Source organism: Ischnura elegans, chromosome 12 (assembly GCF_921293095.1).
Source record: "Ischnura elegans chromosome 12, ioIscEleg1.1, whole genome shotgun sequence".
NCBI lineage: Eukaryota > Metazoa > Arthropoda > Insecta > Odonata > Coenagrionidae > Ischnura > Ischnura elegans.
In genome coordinates, this window is record NC_060257.1 from 41,342,177 (window position 1) to 41,363,695 (window position 21,519).

At 39.3% G+C, this 21,519-nt stretch overlaps 1 protein-coding gene across 1 annotated transcript in view; it reads left to right on the forward strand.

Moving 5' to 3' along the window:
* The first annotated feature begins 6,687 nt into the window (after positions 1-6,687).
* LOC124169098 (annexin B10-like) overlaps positions 6,688-21,519 on the forward strand; it is a 148,577-nt gene continuing 133,745 nt past the window's right edge. The window contains exon 1 of the mRNA XM_046547582.1: positions 6,688-6,890. Coding sequence (XP_046403538.1) covers positions 6,876-6,890 — 15 coding nt within the window. The 5' untranslated portion in view covers positions 6,688-6,875. The remainder of the gene's footprint in view (positions 6,891-21,519) is intronic.

Below are 21,519 nucleotides of genomic sequence, written 5' to 3' on the forward strand. Positions count from 1 at the left end.
GATAATCCAAATGCTCACTTGATTTTCTTGTAATGTTTATAAATTACGTAGATCAAATAATGTACTATTATTTTTCACTTATTCTGTTAATTTACAGTGGTTCCCGGATTAAGAGCTTCCTTTGCCTTACCGTGATCTTTTTAGCGGCGATGACGTGATTGTACTCGTACGCCTACTGCTCCATATAAAGACCTGGTTTCGAAAAGGACGCATACTTGGCTGTGTGATCACGGATACAGAAAAGAGGTTTGCACGAATGCTTCAAAAATTCTGTGCGATTTCGGAAACTACACTGCCAGGCATCACGCCACGTAATCGCGTCTCCCACGAGTTGCCTGGTTTGCAACTGCCGAGGGATGCGAATCCGTGATCACGGAGTGTCTTCGTGCACTGCAAGTTGGGGATTCCGTTTTACGATAGGGGATTGTAATAGAAATAATAAGCGCCTAGCATATAAATGCAGTAATTCTGGTGATTCTGCATCCGATTAAATTTTTTATAAAAATCGTGGAAAACGCTGAAAGAGAGTGAAAATAATTCACAGATAATATGCAACACGGATAAGCCGTAGCCAGGTAATCGGGAGTCTGCTGAAGTACTGTTTCATTCATACTACTTAGTATTGCAATATTTTTCATGGACTTACTCATGTAATTAAAATTTCAAATGTCATAGCAGTTAATCGTATCAGTTTTCAGTCGGAAGTTCAATCAATTTTTATCACATATTCATGAAAACCTAAACCATGCATTCAGTGGTCAGCTTGGTGAGTGTCTAATTTTAAATACGGTTTGGATAGCCAGGGGCGCAGCTAGGAATTAAGGCTAGGGGGGGTTTTAGGGGCAAAATACTGGGGTGTCTGAGGGTGTGGAATACCCGCTAGGGTAAGCGAGAGGTGCGGAGTAGGGGGGATCGGAAAAATCGATTTTTTTCAAATCGATCTGGCCCAATTGTGGGACCGATCAAAAATAAGGTCTGAAAAATTTGAGACCTCTAGGTGAACCCCTGACCCTCACTCAAATGCAATTTAGGGGGGGAGGGTCAAAATTCGAAAAACATAATATTTTATGGCCATTCCCTGTAGATTTTGCCGAGTTACTGCCCTTTTAGGGCAAAAAGGAGGCCCTAAAAGGGGCCTAGTGCGGAGGCCCTCCTCTTGTGCAATTTTCATACAAATAGTTCAAAATGGTGAGTTTTGTGGCCCTCTGAAGAATATTTTATTTATATTCACACTTATTCTATAAGTAATATTAATCCAATTAAGTAAAATGGATTAAACTTCAAAATTTCTCTGAGCTCTTGGGGGGGGTGTGTGTCCCCCAAAAACCTCCCTTGCTGCACCACTGTGGGTGGCCACCTTAGATAAGATTATATATGAAAGCATTCTACCGATTGTGGTAGATTATCATGGAGTATTTAAGAAGTATCCTGTCTGTCTCCCCTCCCACATTGCAGAGAGTATTTACAAAGCATTCTGGCAGTTTCACCCTCTTTTCCCCCTCTTCAATTTACAATACAGCCTTCTCCCTTTTATACTACTTAAAAATCCTAATCTCCTCCTTCCTCTCCCTCATTTACCCAATATTCTTCTCTCTAACACTGTTTTCAACACCCTTTCCCCAATCAGTTGGTACTTGCACTAGGGTAGTTTCCTTCATCGAAGAAAACGAAAGGCATTGATTGCGATTCGTTACCCACCATTAGTTTATTCATAATACACAAATTATTTGGTTTTAGAAATACCGGTTCAGACGAATGGCAAGGGCCAAATTTTATCCTCATTTGAAAAAGGCCAGATTGGCGCCCATGCGATGCCACTCCACGTGACGTCACAGGGACCTAGTTTCTACACGAGAGGATAGGAGTTATACATCGTCTGATGTTACCAATGCATGCAAGCGGCATAGAGCTCAGGGGAACATGTCTTAATAATAACCTATTAAAACTGGCTAAGGTCGGAAAGTTTTCTTCGTTTGATAAGGTATTAATAAACCTTTTTTAAGCCAAGCGCTACCAGATAGCATGGTACTCAGCTAGCCGCTAGCATCCTGCGTCGTATCAGCGCTCAGAGCCTGTCCAAGGTCACCTCACAAGGCGGGAGGGGGAACCAGAAATGCGTCACACGGACTTTTTTCCCATCATTCCTACTTACGCGTCGCGTTTTCGCGCGCTTGAAAATTTTCACTTTTCATTTACTCGCGAAAAATAGATATCGTCATTTAAAAATCTAAAAGCGTGAAATACGTACTCCAGGAGTAATAATCTTTCGATTTAGGCAATAAAAAAATAATAGGAAACCACCCTCTTCCATACCTTCTGTCTCCTCCGTATCTCTCCTAGAAGTTGCCTTTTCTCACTCACCATGTCCACTTTGTCCCTCCTCCTTTCCGTCCTCTTCAACTTCTTCATTCTTCGTGACACCCTCACCTTAAACGCCTCCAGTCTTTTCTTGTCCTTTCTAAGTGTCTGTGAAGACAATAGGGTGGTTTCCTATTATTTTTTTATTACCTGAATCGAAAGATTATTACTCCTGGAGTACGTATTTCATGCTTTTATATTTTTAAGTGACAATATCTATTTTTTGCGATTAAATGAAAATGTGAAAATTTTCAAGTGCACGAAAATGTGACGGCTAAGTATGAATGCTGGGAAAACCCGGCGTGACATCGTTCTGGTTCCTGCTGTCGCCGTGTGAGGTGACCTTGGGGCGAGGGTATGTGCTTCTCTGCGATGCAGGCTTCTAGCAGGTAGCAGAGTATCCCGCTAGCGGGTAGCGCTTTAAGGATTATTAGTACCTTATCAAACAAAGGAAACTTTCCGACCATAGGCAGTTTTAATAGGTGATTATTAAGACATGTTTCCCTGAGCTCTGTGCCTCATGCTTACATTGGTAACCTCAGACAAAGTAAAACTCCTATCTACTCGTATAGAAACTAGGTCCCTGTGATGATATGGTGGAGTGGAATCGCATGGGCGCCAATCTGGCGTTTTTCAAATGAGGTTAAAATTGACCACTGCCATTCGTCTAAACTGGGATTTCTTAAACCATATAATTTGTATATTATGAATACACTAATGGTGGGTAAGGAATCGCAATCAATGCCTTTTGTTTTCTTTGATGAAGGAAACTACCCTATTGTCGAGAGGGCAATTTTTTGTAAGAAAGGCAATGAAAGAGTGGATTGAGTTAGGGATTATTTGTTTTATCCTGTAGGGAAGGGATAGAATACCTATCTGCTACCGTAGGTTATATGTAATGTAAAGCTCAAGAGGAATTATTGTGCTCCCTTAGGAATAAGAGAAGGAATAAAGTGAAATCGAAGTGATAAGTCTCTAATTTTTGATCTGAAAGATCTTTTCTCTTGAATGAAAACCTCTCTTCCAATGCTAGAACTCGTGCAGTAGTCTTAAATTTATGGGAGAATGATGTGTGGGTGGTAAGGGCATTTGGGTACTTAATTAGGGTCCCATGACAAAATCTGGCTGAATCCTCTGAACACCCCTGAAAAAATCTTATAATTCAAGACTGCTTCATTGTAGGACTTGGCCCCCCTTCCGTGAATACTCATTTATTTGTGTATTTCTCACCGCCAAAAATGGCACAAATGCCCTTACAATCATTTCTCATTTATCAATGAGAATATAAAAATTATATAGATGAATAGATATTGATTGATTAATTGAGCCAATGTTGATTAGCCAGGTAGCAAGAGGGGTTAAGCCTGTAGTGGATGCATTAGACAAACGCTGCAAGGAGTAAGGGATGCAGATTAATCACAAAAAGACCAACGTTGAGCGGTTTTGTATAGCATCGCCTGCTGGGAATGTGAGACTCAAGATAAAAGTAGGTGGGCAACAACTTGAACACGTAGGACAGTTTGGGCAGCATATTAGAGGAAAACAGATAAAGCAGTGGGGACATCAAGAAAAGAATTACGTCAGCAAAGGAGGCGTTCATGAACAGGAAGGAGCAAATGAGATGATCATTATATAATAGTTTAACCCTTGTGCTGTGGGAGTGTATGATTTTAGCTGCCAGTCAGTGCAGAAGAGACCCCCCGTGCAGGAGGCACCCCTGTCACCAGGGATGGTCTCGTAGAGTTAAGCCCCTTAGCGATCCTCATGGTGAGGGAGAGTGCCCTAGTCCAAAATATTCAGTTAGAAATATAAATTTTGGGTAAAAGCCGCAATCAGCGTGCAAAACATATGAAAAAGTTCCCATTCACTAAGGGTTAAAGAAAAAGCTAGTGAGGAGTCTGATCTGGAGTGTAGTGCTTTACAGTGAAGAAGTGTGGACTTTTAAGAAGGAGGATGAGAAGGGACTGGAGGCATTTGAAGTGTAGCTCAGGAGGAGAATAGAGAAGGTGAAATGGATGAAGAGGAGGAGGAATGACAAAGTGCTGGACAAGTGGGTGAGGAGATGCAGCTTCTAGGTGAGATGCAGAGGAGACAGAAGGTATAGATGGAGCGAGTAATGGGCGGGGAGGGGATTTTGAAAAATGTCTTGGAGGGTAGAATGTTGAGTTGATGGGGGAGAGGAAGATAATAGGATTTTTAGATGGATTAAAAGGGAGTTAACCTTATTGTAATTGAAGAGAAAAGTCCATGAAGGAGGGGGGACTGCCAGAATACTTATTAAGTACTCCATGGAAACCTACCTTAAATGGTAGAATGCTTGAATAATAATAGAATGATGTAAATTGCAAGACATCAAGATCATTGGCGCCGACTCCATGGGGCTTGAGGGGGCCCGAGCCCCCTCAATAATTCGTTATGGGTGTGAGGAAAAATGTTTAAGACTTGTTGATTTTCCCCGGAGTGTCCAGATATCGAGATAAGAGTTCTTGGTGTTCTAATTTTGATCATATGACTCTTCTAAAATGCTTCAAAAACTTAAAACTCACTACTTATAAAATTTCCCGGGATAGATCCCCGGTTTGGGCCCCCCCAATATTTTTTGTAAGTCGGCGTCCCTGATCAAGATCAAACAAAGAAAGGGACTTAGGTGTTAGAGAGTGGCGCATATTATCGGTAGCATTTTAGGGAGGCTTTGAAAACAGTGGAAAAGGAGATGGAAGTCCAGGTAAGACTATTTTGAAGCCAGGGAGTTGCATGAGGGTATTTGGTGAAAAGGAGGGCATTAAGATATGGAAAAGCATAATTGGGTTAAGATGTAAAAAAGGAGAAATATCAAATAGGCCAGTGGCATAGTGGCTTAGTCTGATGTGAGCTTTACCTTGAATTCAGGTGAGAAAGCGAAGCTTAGTGGAACTTGAAAAAATGATGAAATTCCACTACAGAATAATTTAATACCATGGCCATCTATAAGGGGAATGTATGATGCAAGTTGCGCCGAAGAAAAAAATTTTGGGGGTTAGTTTAAAATTTGGAAGTAATTTTAAAGTGATTACCATGTATCCGCAGGCAGAAAAGCAGCCAGAAATTTTCTTCAGGGCATGTTTGGGAGGTTTGCTGGATGGCAGCATTGATGTTTTGTTGTCAATTCTCATGCATTGGAATATATAATTGCATAAATTTAATTAAGTTATCTATGTATTATTTATGCATTATGCTGAAAGTATAATTCATCGTTAGTAAATGGAGGGTATTATGTAATGTAACCAGGGGCGCAGCCAGGAATTAAGGCTGGGGGGGCGGGAGGGGTTAGGTGCAACTAATACCGGGGTGTATGGGGGTGTGGTATACCCACCAGGATAAGCGATAGGTACGAGATTAATAAATTGCGGAATTTTAAGATAAACGGTTCAAAATGGTGAGTTTTACGGCTTTCTGAGGGATATTTTATTCATCCTTACACTATTGTATTAGTAGTATCAATCCAATCAAGTAAAATGGATTAAACTTAAAAATTTCTCTGAGCTCTGGGGGGGGTTTTATCCCCCAAAACCCCCCTCCTCGCTGCGCCACTGAATGTAGCTACATCGAAAGATGTATCCTTGAGCTAGAGTCCTCAGCTGGAAATCGCGGGAAGTCGGCACGTGGGAAAAAATTTTTGGGGGGAAAGGGAGAGAGGCTGAAGCCCACAAGGCCTCCATGCCGGGGGGGATTTGTGTCATGAGAGTTGGGAGGGTACCTACATTCTTTGCAAGTAAGGTCGTAGCCAGAAAATATTTTAGGGGACAGTGTGGTTCTCTTGGAGAGAGGGTAGGTCATTTGGAGGGGGTACACTATAGGCCATATATCCCTTAGAGTTTTCGGGGGGTGTATATTTGAACCCTCGATACTACCTTAAAACCATTCTCCATTGTTAGCATTTGTATCTGATGATGCTGCTATAATCCTTCATATGCGGAAGTTGCAATTTTTAAAAGTGCTTCTGGGTTGAAGCACTGACTGACTGTTAAATTTAAACATGACATCCGATTGGTAATGCGTAACCGTTTTCTAGCGAATTGAAGCGTGATCACGAACGCGACAGCTCACGTTCGAGAAATTTCAGAGGTGTAACCAAACGTGACACCAGTGCGATGCCTTGCGGAACAATCAGGGCCAAAGGATGGGCGACTCCTTACGATTCCATGCCGTCATAACTTGACCACTCCCCCTTATCCGCGACGGACCAATAACCGCCGCGCGCATGTCGGTGACGTCACCTCCACACTGGTTACGTCGCCGAGGTCACGTGACGCGCCTCGGGTCCCCGCACACGTTGAAATTCCCTCCCCTCGCCTTCCCGTCTATCCGCCCACTGCTTTCCCATCTCGCGCGTTCCCCAGTCGAGAGACTTAAAAAGGTCTTTCGTTCACTTCCACGCGGAGCAGATACTTCCGAAAGTCTTCGAGAAGCGAAAACCTCTTCGTGCCCACGTTTCTCTATATTCCTGCCCGGTTGTCAACCTCTTCTCAAAGCTAGACATGGATGAGTACGTGGTGAGTACACTTTACGCGATCACGTCGGCCATAGGTCGTCCCTTTTTGGGAGTAGTAGTGTTGGCGGTGAAAAATCGATGGCTTCGGGCCGGTGCCCACGAAAACAAGGCCATTCTCCGGCGCCAAGGTGGCGAATGAATTCTCGGATTGGTTTCGACGACAATGGTGTTCGTAACCCTGGTGTACTGCGTGTTTGTGTGTGTATTTGTTTACATGTCAAATGTGGCTGCACGTGTAAAATTTATGGCCGGTTTGGTGCCATGTTTCTTTAGTGTTTTGTTTATGCATTTTTTTATTTATTTTTTGGGACAATGTTATTTTGATCTTACATCCATTCAGAAATTACGAAAATGTGTTATTATTACCATGTTTAATTTTTGATATTATCGATTGTGATAAAATTCCGATAAAATCAACGTAGGAACCGTTCATATAGGTAATCAATTAAATACAGTGGATCGAATTTCAAGTTGTGGTTGTAATTACTTTTGTTATAAGTAAATTGCATCTTGAGGGGGTAAGGAATACTATTACATTAAATCGATAGCTGGAATATTGTCTTAAAGTAACTAAATTATTGGAAATGGTAGGAAATTGTGTCTGTGTAAAGTGCGACCCTCGCAGTTTTTTAGTTGAGACATATCTTATTCCTTAGTGATTATCAAAATAGGCGGTAAATACGAAATTATTGTACAGAACTCTCCTTCCCAGCCAGCACAGATTTGAACTTATCCTTGGGGAAATCAGATATTGTGGGGATAAGCTTATCCTCCATGTTTATTATCCCTTTTTTCCACGATTTCAAGCGTTTGGGGAGGGGATATCCCCTCCCCAAAATTTTAGTGTGTAATGAATGGGTTAAGTTTAATTGTCGATCTCAAGACTCGGACAGGCTTCATTGAATTATGGCCTAGTTTTTGACATCTTTTTCATCGCGTTTTGGATTTTGTTCGGCACATCTTTTTTTATATATCATCTTCCTAATTTTTGGTAATTACTGGGGGAGGGGGTATGAGGGTTTTTTTAACTTTTCCGTGGAAGAAAATAAAAATGATTACCTTATCGAGATAACCGCTGAAATTTTACGGCATAATTATGTTTGATGGTCGAAATATTATTTTACACCCTCGTACTGAAGTCGATTATTTATCCATTATTTTATGAGTATTTTCTTTTGAAACCTGTTCGTGGATTTTGGCAGTTGTAGAAAGAAATATATTGTTACTGATTTTAGTATCTGAAATCCTGTTATTTAGATAATAGCATTGGGAATTTTATGGCGTTATAATGCCACCATTTCTCGTAAATATAATCTTTTTTTTGTAAAAATGCTTCATTGGTATCGTGGATGGACTTAAAGTCTGTTTCAATTGATTTAATTGGTATATGTTGCGTCAAATAGTTTTGAAGTTACAGATTAGTTCCAGTATAGTGTAGTTTAGTGTCTTCGCATTGATTTCGCGTCCATTGTTGTCTGATAGTTGTTCCAAGTAAATAAATAGGAATGGATAACTATAGGCAGTGTTATTTCATTGATTAATATGGGGAATTATGGTAGGTATCTCTTGCCTATGATTAGCATAAGATGTATACTTGGTGCGAGTGTATGTTTTTTTACAAAAGCCGATACAAGGTGTATTGTAATATCATTTATAATATTGTATCCTATGCTCATTATCACGAAATTGGAAATGAATACATTGGTAGGTATTAATAATGGGGATGTTCAATGAAAATCAATTTTGGATTTCGACAGGGGTGTTCAAGACTCCCGATATTCGTTAGAGAACGGAGAAAAGTCGATAACAATTTTTTTTGTTCAAAACCAGTGAAAAATAACTATGCATTACGCACATCCATTTTATGTCGACATTCGGAAGTATTTCCTACCGAAGAGTATGTCGTGCGGCATTGCATACACCTCGCGCGACGCGAAAATTAGGGAAACGCCCATTCCAAAACAACAGTAGTTAACTGCCCCTGTGGCAAATAGAGCTAAATTCGGATCGTGTCGCTGAAATAGTCCTAATTTAATTAATAATGAATCCATTGAAAAATATGTACTAAAGTTTATATTATTCATCAAAGTGTGTCACGCTTTAGTGCATACCTTGGCAAATGCATATCTTATTTCCGGGGGGGTTTGGGGATCAATTTGATTGCTTTAAATAAGAAAAACCAAATTATATGCAATATTAGAAATATACGCCGCCACGCCCTCGCCTCATTCAAATGATTTATACTATGATACTCAATTTTTTCCCTTTATATCCCTGGGTTTCGTCCCAGATTTCTCATAAATATTTAAAGGAAATGATAGATTTTTTTTTGTATTTCTAGCATCAAATGTAATTTTTGATTTTTCATATGCTTTTTGAATTCAGCGCTCAGCAGGAATCATCATTTTCGCGTCATTTTCAAGCTAATGACGTTTATTTAAATTTTGCTGAATCATTTCACTCAACTTAATTGATGGATAGTCCATTGAAAAGTACCCAAAAGTAATGCAATCAGTGGGGCTCTGAATTAAAAAAAAATCGTGGAATACTTCTGTGTGCATGACTACGCGTATAGTAATGCAGATTTTTTAATATATATCTCGATTGAATTAATAAAAATGGATAGATAACTATGAACTGTATGAGCTTAATTACCATCATTAAACAAATCCAATTCATTGCATAAAAAGGTACTTATGTCAAAATTCTAGTCTAATCCTTTTAATCAATTCAAAACGGAATTATTATTTTTCGTAAAAATCATTTTTAGAACATTTTATGTAACAAACATTATGTACTCATATTCATTCATAGCCCTGATTAAGATGTATAAATATATAGAAACTTTGCCAAAAATTTGCATTTAAAAATTTCAAGCTACTGAATTAGAACATTAAATATAGAGGCCAAGAAAAGGAAAAATATAAAGTTAATTCACTTCTGCAAAATATATGTTGAAGTTGTTTTGAATTATGTTGTTTTAGCGGAACCTTGTGAAATGCGTTAATGTGTACGTGAAGAGAAAATTTGAATGAAGTATTCGCGCTATGTCTCCAATGAATGATTGACGTGTCTTTCTCCATTTTTGTTATTATGGGGTCTCATTTGATGACTTTCGGATCTGGTGGCATTTAAGGAATGAGAAGGAAAAAAATTCATAGGCCGTAAAAATTCCTTTCCTTCTTCGTGTTAGGCGTGCCATGCATGGAAGATTGACCCGTCGAATCAATGGTTATATGAGCCGCCATAATATGCGAGAACTGACAACAATGGGTCACGAGGTGTGGCTCAACACGATTATTATCTCCAATTCATAGAATGGGCCCATGGCTCTTATAAACGGACTTATTTGACTCTGGAATGTAATGCCGTGTAATATTGCCAGCGTGTAATTACCACGGAAACAAATATTTCTGATTGTGTTCATTACTCAGTGAGCCATTGATAGACGCGTTTGAATGAGTGTGAAGAATGATGAAAACTAGACATTATGTTGGAAGCTTCTTTCTCTCTTTGCATAAATGTTATTCTTTTTTCTATACACACTTTTTTAATTGCAATAGTATCAACCCAACTCAATTTTTAACAACTCTCGACAACTATAACCATGGTCAATATAACAAATGTAGGGTTTGACAATATCGATAAAGTCCGTCTCAAAGTTGAATGCGGACAGTTTTTGTTCATATTTTCCAACTGACGGAAACTAATTTTATAATCTGATCGTAGAGCTACTTTAATGCTTTGAAGCGATCTGACCTTCACTGCAGCAGTAATTCGCTTACAAATTAAAGATTTATAACGTTAAATGGTTATGTTTTCCTTTTATCATAATTTTAATGTTATTTTTAACTAATATCCCATCATGTGAAAATGGAAGTCATAGTCGAGCCGTTACATTCATTATTTATGATCGTAGATCAGCATTGCTGTAAGACTCCATGATAATATTTCTATTTTAAAGTGTAATTTCCAGAAAATAAATCATGTGAAGTCTAATTTTGTGTCATCAGTGGATGCAGGACAAATAAAGAGCATGCTTTGGGTCTCCCGCGGCTGTACAAAAAATATGCATATCTTTTAAAAAGTTCTGCCTTCATATATGACGTACTTCGGTGTTCTCGCTATTAAAGGGCTAGGAATTTTAAGGGAAAGATGAAATAAGAAGAGTAAACTCATTTATTTGGGCATTGCAAGCTTTAAATTAGTGTCGGTCAGTCATGCTTTCATCGCACGAAAAACATGATGATATTTTGATTTTCAAATGTAATTTCCAGGAAATAAGTCAGGTCAAGTCTAATTTGGTGTCATCAGTGGACGCTGGACAAATAAAATTGCATGTTTTGGTTTTGCCTCGGCTACACACAGAACACTTATCGCATTTCTTTTTAAAAGTTCCGCTTTCGTTGATGACGTACTCTCTCAAATTTTATAATCGGACTATAGAGCCATTTTCATGCAATTAACGTGATCTGACATCCATTAAAACATTACTTTGCTAACAAATTAAATATTAATACTGTTATGTGGCTACCATTATTTTAATTTTATATCATTTCCGACTAATATCCAATTTTTTAAAATCGGTATTTACATTCAAGCCGTAACATACATTTATGATCATAGACCAGCATTGCTGTTGGACTCCACGACAATTAAGTGCTCTCGCTATGGTTGGGCTAGGAGTTCTCAATGAAAGATGATGCTTGCACAACCATTTCCTCAGACATTGCAGGCTTTCGCTGAAATTAGTGTCGGTCAGGCATGCTGTCATCGCTCGGAAAAAGTTATGCTGCGTCTCTTCCCCTCCGAATATTTGGCGCCAGATGTCCGTCTATCGACCATTGGCCTTATTTTTAGAGTTTTCCCGCCCCTGAGAGAACTTCGGACGGTGATGGATTCTGGTATATAAAAGGGATCCTTTCATTTGGACGGATCCGGAAGGCAGTTCCATCAATTCGATCATCTTTCTGATGTTGCCATCGGTTGTATTTTGCGAATTCCGTTAAAAACCTAATAAAGGACTTCTCGGTACTGTCAGTGTCCCATACTCGTAATCATTAAGACGTGTGCGGTGTGTTACAACCAGTTTATCACCATCATCAAGCTATTTGAGTACGTTCAGTTTCCAGGGTTTTATTTGTATTTGAGGCAAGGGCGTGCCTTTAATCAAAACTGGTGGGGCAAGCAATGGTTGTTCAAGTTATAGGTAAGATTTAAGCATGGAAAACGTGAATGAAACCAACATTTTAAGGGAACTGTAACAGCTCTTTATTAGTTTTTAAAATCATTTGCTTGAAAAAATATTATTTTCCATAAAGACATTTGCGATTTTTGCTTCTAGGGGGGGGGGGGGGCGGCTGCCCCCTCCTGCCCCTCGCTGGGTACGCGCATGATTTGAGGAGGGGATTGTTGACAAGAGATGGAAGGTTATTCTTTTGGAAAATAATTCCGTAATACTAATTAAAAGAAAAAAATTTTGTTAAAATATATTTACACGTGATCTATATAAAAGTAGTTTAAAACTGAAGTGAGTTAGTGAATCCTGAAATATTCCTGACGATCCTGAAATATTCTTTGTCAAATGTTGTTGGGGGGTTTAGTCTTTATGCTGTTTAGGTGAATTTTAAAATGATAGTAAAAGTTTTCATTGAGTTATATGTCACGAAAGAAGGCCGATAAAGCGGAAGTATTGCATCATATCAAGGAAATTATTTGATGAATCCTTTTTGTGATTGAAGAAAAAACGACTCGACCATATAGTGGCCATTTCACGACTCATTAGCGAATGTAATAAGCCGTTCCCGATTGGAATTCTTTGATTGGGAGATAGATATAAATTATTAGGCTGGATATAAATTGATTTCTCAGTCGTGGACTGACAGTGTAAATTAGAAAAAATATTTAGTTCTGAGTATTTATTTTACCAAATTACCGATTTTTATTGAATTTTAGCGTAGATGGAATAGCATGATAATTAAAATATAATGACTATTCTGAAATCTTACCCACTAGATCTCAAAGTAAAGGCTTTAACGTTATTCGAATAAAATATCAAAATTTTGTTAACAAATATCAGATTCGGATCCATCGCCCAAAAAATCACGAAATTAGAGGAAAACGATTCTACTCCAAAGATTACCGTACTAGGCCTTTTTGACTAAATTAGGGGATCATATTTTGAAATTATAATGAGAATTACATGTTTATCATAATGTCAATCGATTCAGGCGTGATATCGATGGCTAAATGCCAACAACACGTATCTCAAAAATAGCAACTTGTCAGGAGAGCAAAAAAAAAAGATTTTTTATTTTATATAATTTTAATTGAAATTAATAACCAAAAAGACATAAAAACTGAAAAAGAAGCGTACGTTTGCAATCAAAGAGTTGTTTTTTTGCTTGAATTTTATTATTTATTAACAGTGTTAGAAGTATTAACTCAGACCGGTCAAATTTGGAGATTTGTTTTGTTAGTATACAGTGGAAAATCGACATGGTGAAATGAAAGGTAGTTGCACTTTTCAACAATTATTTAACGCGTCGTTCGCACGCATCTAATAATTGCGGGAAGTGCAAGTACCTTTCATTTCACTACATGTTCCTACTTCGTTTGTAGCTCCGATTTTTTAAAGAATTTTTTCGGTGAAATTCCTGCTTGAGTGCCTGGCTCCGGGCGCTTTTACCATTTCTCATTTCGAAGGCCATTGGTACCACCTGCAGTATAGCGTAACAGCGTGGCTTGGCGGGTGGACCTTGACCTCGGCTGACCCCACTCTTTCCCCGCCGTGACTGCGGGCTCACCTCCGTGGGAAATCCTGCTTCATTCCCTACCGGTTCCAACGTTCGCCGTCCCAAGTTCCATGTCAGAGCAAATGCATGTCGGTGCATTTTTTGCAGAGTTCGTCCAATTTTAACCATGATTATGCTGCGGATGGTATTAGCATAAAGGCAGCAGACGAAGTGAAGTACCTAGGAGTTACGATAACCTCGAACCTTTCATGGAGGACACATGTAAGGAATATTTGCGGCATAGCCCCGAAGAAATTTGGACTCGTCAAGCGTATTGAGTGAAGATTTTCGGATGAGAAAGTAAAAGAAATTGGCGTTATTTCGCACTCGTCCGACCGCACCCTGAATATGCAGCGAGCTTATAGGATCCGGTGCAGAAAGACTTAATCCGCGAACTGTATAAAATACAAAGGAAGGCTGCACGGTTCGTCAAAAACTGTTACGAGCGCACACACAGCGTTACTCAGATGTTAAACGAATTAGGCTGGGAGCAGCTGGAGACTCGGAGGCTGCGCGCAAGGCTTAGATTGTTTGAACAATTGAGAATGGATATCTTTAAGAGCGACACGGAAAATATAATATTAGAGACCCACTATATTTCCAGGTCCGACAGAAGCGACAAATTAAGAGAGATATTATGTCGAACGGATAGATATGCGAATTCCTTTTTCTCCCGAACCAATAAGGACTTTAATAAATGCCGATCGTAATTTTCTTAAAACACTTCCTTTTTATTTGTAAACGGCTGGTGTCCTAACACTCTCTGCCACACGTCTTTTAGGCGGCTTGCGGAGTAGTATGTAGATGTCTCTTCGGTCGAAAAGCTGGATTGCTTGATGTCTCGCAGTGAGGTTTTAGTAGACTTCGCTGTGCCATACCTACTCGCTCATTGATGTGGCATCGCTGAGTTAATCATGTAGGGAATAAGTGGAGATCATTAATTAGGCTATGTAATATTAATTTAAGAAAAGCCATCGTATTTTAATTATGATAGATGTGAAAAGTAAGAAATATTAAATATGAATGTGTGAGAAGCCGAGGGGTACAAGTGATTTCTTATTTTAAAACAGAGTTGGGTACAGAAATTAAGGACATAAAACAAAGGAGATTGATTAGATATTTGGTAGTGCATTTGATTTTCCACTCGATATCAGCACAGAACGGTTACTCACTCGTATCCTTTGGCAACCATGTTTTGTTGTAACTCTACTAACAGTTAACTTTGCCTTACTCTTTTGAGAAAAAAATCACTTGTACCCCTTGGATTCTCACCTCCTCATATAGTAATTAATATAGTCTTGGAGTAGGTATAGGTCAAGAAATATACTATAAATAATTTACTATGTATAAATTGAGGTCATGATGAAGAAATCTAAAAATATTAAAGAAGTGCGATAGCGCTTGAAGAAGGGTAGAAAGCACTGCAATTATTCTCGGCAATGGGCTGAGATATAGAGTTAGTGACGGGAAAATGACGGTCGAAGGCGATTTTTCGAGGAATCGAAAGTAAAAGCTCGACTTTTCAACAAAAATCGGAATCGATCAAACGAAAAAAATCAACGGTTCTTTTCAATAATGTTTGAAGAAAAACATTTTTTATTAATTCGAAAAACACTCAAAGTACACATTTGTGGAGTAAGGAAAATCTACTCAAAATACATTTTTTTCTTTATTAGTTGTAAAAATATAAAAATGTACGAAAATTTAAGTGTGGGGATCATCGCTTGGAGCCATACGGCTTCACTAAAATATTTAAGAAAGTTCAACTGATTTAGATGCTTTCTTGATGATCAAGGGTTTGTCTTACCAATTTTACCGAACTCAGAAAAGTCTTTCAAATGCCGTGGCGGATACAGATAGGGGGCGCAGGGGGCGCGCGCCCCCCCTTTGCGGGGCCACACGTATTGCAAAACATAGCAGAACCACAATAGTAACTTTTTTATGTCATAAGATGGCATTGTCTTGAATATGTGGCTTGGTTCCCGGCCCCGGTGCGTTGTACCCTTAAGAGGGTTCACCTAGAACCCTCATAGTCTCTGTCTTGAATATGTGTATAATCACTTTAATTAAGTGCACTTTCTGAAGCTCTCATATGACTCGATTATTTTTTATTACGACAAAAGTAAAGGTAACTCAAGATATCTTTTGCGGCCCCCCCCCCCCCTTGAGTTTTCTCTGTATCCGCTACTGTTTACATGGGACGGATGGCGTTATCATAGGCCGGTTGTGACGTTACTGAGATCAAACGAAGTGGTCAAGATCCTATCGACAGAATCGCGTTTCTGCAACGCAAAGACCTGTATCGATTACGGCACACCACGGCTGCATTCCTGGCGAATGAATCGCATGCCGTATCCGGATGCTTCGAATTCTTGACGTAACAGTTGCGGTGTATCGTGGAATGGCAGCCAATGAGGTGTAAATCGCCATTAGATAGGGCGGGTGGTGTGGTAGCCTAGTGGGTACAGCGCTTGACTGCGCTCTGAGGGTTCCCGGGTTCAAGACCTGGAAGAAGCCTTCGGAAACCCTAAAACAAAATCATGGAAGTGCGTAATGGCCCAGGGAAAGGGACTAGCCCCCACACCTTAAATCAGTGAAATTTTACGCCCGTGATTTAGTTTGGGGTGAGCTCTACCCTTACCTATTAAAAAACGTTTCAGGTTGAATCACTGAGTGAGTGAGTGATCTTTCTAATGGAATATTCCTGTCTTATAAATGAAACTGACCCTGAAAAGTACTTGAAAATGACCTCTATGTATATCACATGGATATGGATATCACATGTCGTACCAAAGAAATAAATCAGTAGTAGTCAACGAAGTCTCCTTGTCATTTGTGAATATCAACGCCGTCACCTTTTTCTCACAGGAGTTTTCGACCAGTCCACCCCTTCCCCCCTCTATCGTTCCCTCGCGTGATGTAGTGCGGCACACCCTTAATTATATGGGGCGTCTCACCCTTTTCCCACCATGCCATTTCCTCGCATGATATCCCGCCCTCGCTGGCATCGACCTGTGGCTTGGCTTCTCACAACCTTAGTGCACAACGCCCTGTACCTCCCCCCGATCAACGCCTACGCTGGCAGCGTCACGATTCAGGTCCTAGAGGAAAGACTACCATCCAGGGATGCCGACTTACAAAAAAATATTGGGGGGGGGGGGGCAAACCGGGAATCTTGCCCCGGGAAATTTTGTAAGTAGTGAGTTTTAAGTTTTTTAAGCATTTTAGAAGAGTCATATGATCAATATTAGAATCCTGATAACTCGAATCTCGATATCTGGACATTCCGGGGAGAATCGACAAGCCTGACACATTTTTTCCTCACACCCATAACAAATTTTTGTGGAGGCTCAGGCACCATGGAGTCGGCGCCACTGGTACCATCAGCTAGTCAGATACGCTCTTAAGGCCTGTTTACACGATACATTAACACGAACGAGTTAATGTCTATTTGCACGAATGGTTTTTGTGGACCGGAACGGAACATGTATCGTACGAATGCATGAACCAAATTAGAGCAGGTTCTATTTTCTGTGCATGCATTCGCACAAGTTGGGTGGTTACACGGTGCATTTTGGCGTTCATTCTCGCGTTCATACATCTAGACACTAACCCGTACGTGTTAATGTACCGTGTAAACAGGCCCTTAAACTCATCGATGGAAATGACGAGACCAATTAAAATAAAACTATTTGTAATCATGGGCGTACTCAGAGAGGGCCAGGAGGGGTCAGCTGCCCCCTCCTGCCCCTAGGCTCCCCCGTTTCGCTCCCTCTAGGAGCGAAAATCGCAAATGTCTTTAATGAAAATATTTTTTCAAGCAAATAATTAGAAAAAATAATAAAAAGCTATTACAGTTTCCTTAAAATGTTGGTTTCTTTCACCTTTTCCATGCAATAAACTTAACTATAACTTGTACAACCATTGCTTGCACCCCCCTAGTTTTGATCCTGGGTACGCCCTTGTTTGTAATGTGTAAAAAAAGAGCTTTTGTTGTAATTGCAAGCCTCTGTTTTTTCATCTTTTTGCCATTTAGCGTTTTTACCATTTAGACCTTTGAGGGTCCTGGGTCACGTTTTATAATATGAAACTGATTCCCTTTCTGTTTTGAACTATTTCTCTGCAAAGTTGAGGCACAGTTGAAATGAACGTGAATAGTCGTACATGACAACGGGTACGAAAGTAAATTTTTTGTACGTATAGATTTAGAGCTATTTGGTGCATCGGTTTATTACCGGTTTCGGTAACAGGTTAAAAAAAATACAGGGGTTGCGGTTAAACTGAGTTATGATAACATTCGTGTGGGCAATGGCACTCTATGCTTAAGAAGTTTGGGCTACTCGAAAAAGTGATCAGAAAAGATTGGTGGCCCGAGAAACTTGGTGCTGGAGGAAGATTCTGATGATAAAATTGATGGATAGGGAGAGAAATGAGGAGGTATATAGGTGAATAGGTGAAATAGGTCATTTTGAAATTTTTTTCAAGTGTTATGAAATACACTTTTTGCTAATTTGCCTGCCTTACAAACTTTAAAATTTCACCAAAGTGTTTCCTAATTTGTAAAATATTTATGAATAAAAAATTGTGCTATTTATTGCTTTTGGTTAAAAACCCTTAAAGCAAGGTAGCACAATGCATCAGAAATTACTGGAATTATAGCATAGATACAGTAATAGTAGTTACGTAAGTACGTTACAACATATATGTTCCATTGTTGAATGTTTGTGCAAAAATAGCGTATTTTTAATTTCAATCAAGTAAGACGTGTTTCGGAGTATTTAAATTCACTGAGGGAAGGTTAAAATATTTTATTTTAAAATAATTCCTATTCTTATTACATCTCAAATCGTTTTACTTGTTTATCACGAAGAAGTTCCACAGAGTAACGCTGGAGATGGTGTCCTATATTCAAAATGTGAATGGATGTTGTCATCGTATTATCTCCAGTGGGTGACCTTGACTTTCTCTTTTCTGCAGTCTGTGAGCCAAGTAATTCACATATTAAACGATTCGCTCAGTCTCCTTTGTATTCTTCCGAGAACATATAGTGACTGGTATCAGTGCGGTTGAAAGTTAACCCGATGATGGAGGTCGAATGAGTCATAGGCAAGAGAGTCTCATATCGGAAGCGATTTATTTGCATGACTGAAACCACTCGAAGGATCGTGCCTGGTATGACGGATTGGATTCCAATGTACCTCACTGGTCCACCTTCGTGGCTGTAGGCAAGGCCGTTGCCAGTAAAAATTTGAGGGAGAAATTAAAAAAAAATTCAAGTTAAGAAAGGTTTCCCAAAAATTGGAGTGGCGCGGCGATGGGATTTTGGGATGGCGCCACTTGCTTACACTCCACAAAACTTAGGACCTTTCCCCATGAGTATGTCAACTTTCATGAATATTGCTCGAGACGAAGTTACTAAAATTAGAGGTCAAAAATGATTCACCACCTGTGGGACAGTCTCAATGTTCGTCAATGATTTTATTGTAGATAGGATGAAGTAGATATTGCATCTAAAATTTGGTATGGTGTTAGACCGGAATCCATCTAGCTATCACGATCGTGCTTCATTTTTAAACTGCGATTTTCATCAAGGAGGTCACGATTTTTGTAATACGACAGTCACGTTCAGAAGCTGAGGACGGACCATGAGGACTCGAAACGGTATATTATTTGATGGTGTCACTGCTCTCTCCGTTCGTGAATAGGATGAGCTTTCGAGTCAATGCTGAATCGGGAAGGTGATACGTCTGGTAAACTCGGAACATATACCATCCAGGGATTAGATTTCCCGAAAAATCTCTCAGAATACCTAAAACCGAAGGCTAGACGCGAAGATGAGAAGTCGGTGTTAACAGGTAACTCACCGATTCGATCACCATGGGAAATGCTTTCGGAAGATTGGAGGGGAAGATCAGAGCTGACAGTGGGAGGGGGAGTTGGTTTCCCGACCTTAGCGGTGCTGGTTGGAACGTGAAGGAATGGATGAGTTTCACGGACGGAAGAGTGATGTAGAAGGAAGGAACTTTAAACTGGCTGCATGGGTCGTGACTGTGGAAAAAAATACCGCCTCCTTTTACGCGAGTTCTTCCGGAGAATCTGAGCTTTTCCCGGTGAATAGCGTGGATGAAAGCTTCTCGGGTTTCCAACCGGGTCAGAAGACCCTGCAGCACCATGCACACCCTGACCCGGTTGGAAACCCGAGAAGCTTTCATCCACGAGTTCTTCCGGTTTGCTTAGCAGATGAACCTCACGAGGAATGCGATGTTAAGGAATTTCGAAAAAAAATATATGCATAGCAATTACAAAAAGATGTGCATCATAACGAAAGGGTAACGTCCAAAAAGTGTGTGAAATTTATTAAAACCCTGAAATAGGAAAAAGATATTATAAATAAGGTCAACACTTTCCCGAGAATATGTGGCACAATTAGAAGAACTCTAAAAAACAAAACAAGAAAAGAAACACAAATAAAATTTTACAAAGTGATGGCAGTCCCTTCTCTACTCTACGGATCAGAATGTTGGGTACCAAAAAAGGATGAATTAAGGCAGATAGAATCATCAGAAATGAAATTTTTAAGATCAGTAAAAGGCTGCACAAGATTGGATAAAATAAGAAACATCCAAATAAGAGATGAACTGGGTGTCGAGGCAATCACTGACAAACTACAAGACTGCAAACACAGATGGAAGGAACATTTACTTCGAATGCCAAATGAAAGAATTCCTAAATAAACAATGGAATATCAATCATTTGGCAAGAGAAGTATAGGAAGACCAAGAAAAGATGGTAATGTGGAGCCGGAATAGGCTTAGTAGCCTAATCCTGGAAGGAAGAAAAGAAGATTTATAAAAAGGCCTTTTTTTTGTGTGTGATATGAATAAAACAAGAATTTACGAGAGGTATAAGCGTTTCCAAGATAGCCGTGAAGACGTTGAATATGACGATCGACCAAGCACATCAACACCCGATGAAAACGTGGAAATAGTGAAATAAATAAAGACTAAATTCGATTCAATTTAAGAAATTTCGAAAAAATTTGAGATGGATATAAATTACAAAAAGATATGCGTTATAACGTAAGGGTAACGTAAGTGATCGAAGTTCCCCAAACTGTCTATAGATAATAGCTACGAAGGAAGTCATTATTTGGTTCATCTAGTATTTTTTTAAGTAGTCTATTTATAATCAATCATGATTACCCCATTTGGGAAGAGCTTCGGAGACAATGATTCTGGTTATCCAAAAGCGCCAGTCACTATTACTGACATGATTAATGAGGATTCGACTACTTTTTGACCTCTTAATGACTCTTTTATGCATGGATGCTCCATTAGTGTGATTGGACTATCACTGAATTATCTCCAGCCATCTTGATGAAGGTTTCGCTTGAAGTACTTGCTGCGCAGTCGTACGGAATCATGATGCTTTCAGGATTCAAAAAAATATTCCGCCATGCATCATTGAACTTGTTCATGGAACTGGAAGGAGAGAGTATAGAGTACGTAGTACTTTCCTCAAATTTAATGTATTCACACGAAAGGAATTGATGTTAGGTGGAAAATATCTACGAATAGTTTATTATTAATTTATTTTGAGCTAAGACACTGCTAATTATATCGACCAGTTTCCATGATCAAGAGAAAATAAAGGAATAATTATGTGTGTAACATATGATAACAATGATAACAAAAATGATAATGCTTCTATGATAACAAAATAAATTTGATCTCGGTAAGATATTAGTAAGTTACGTTCATCGTGAAATTTGTAAAAAAAACTTGATCTATTCGTAATTAAAATTACCCTTGCTGAAGTGAAAATGAGCGAATATTC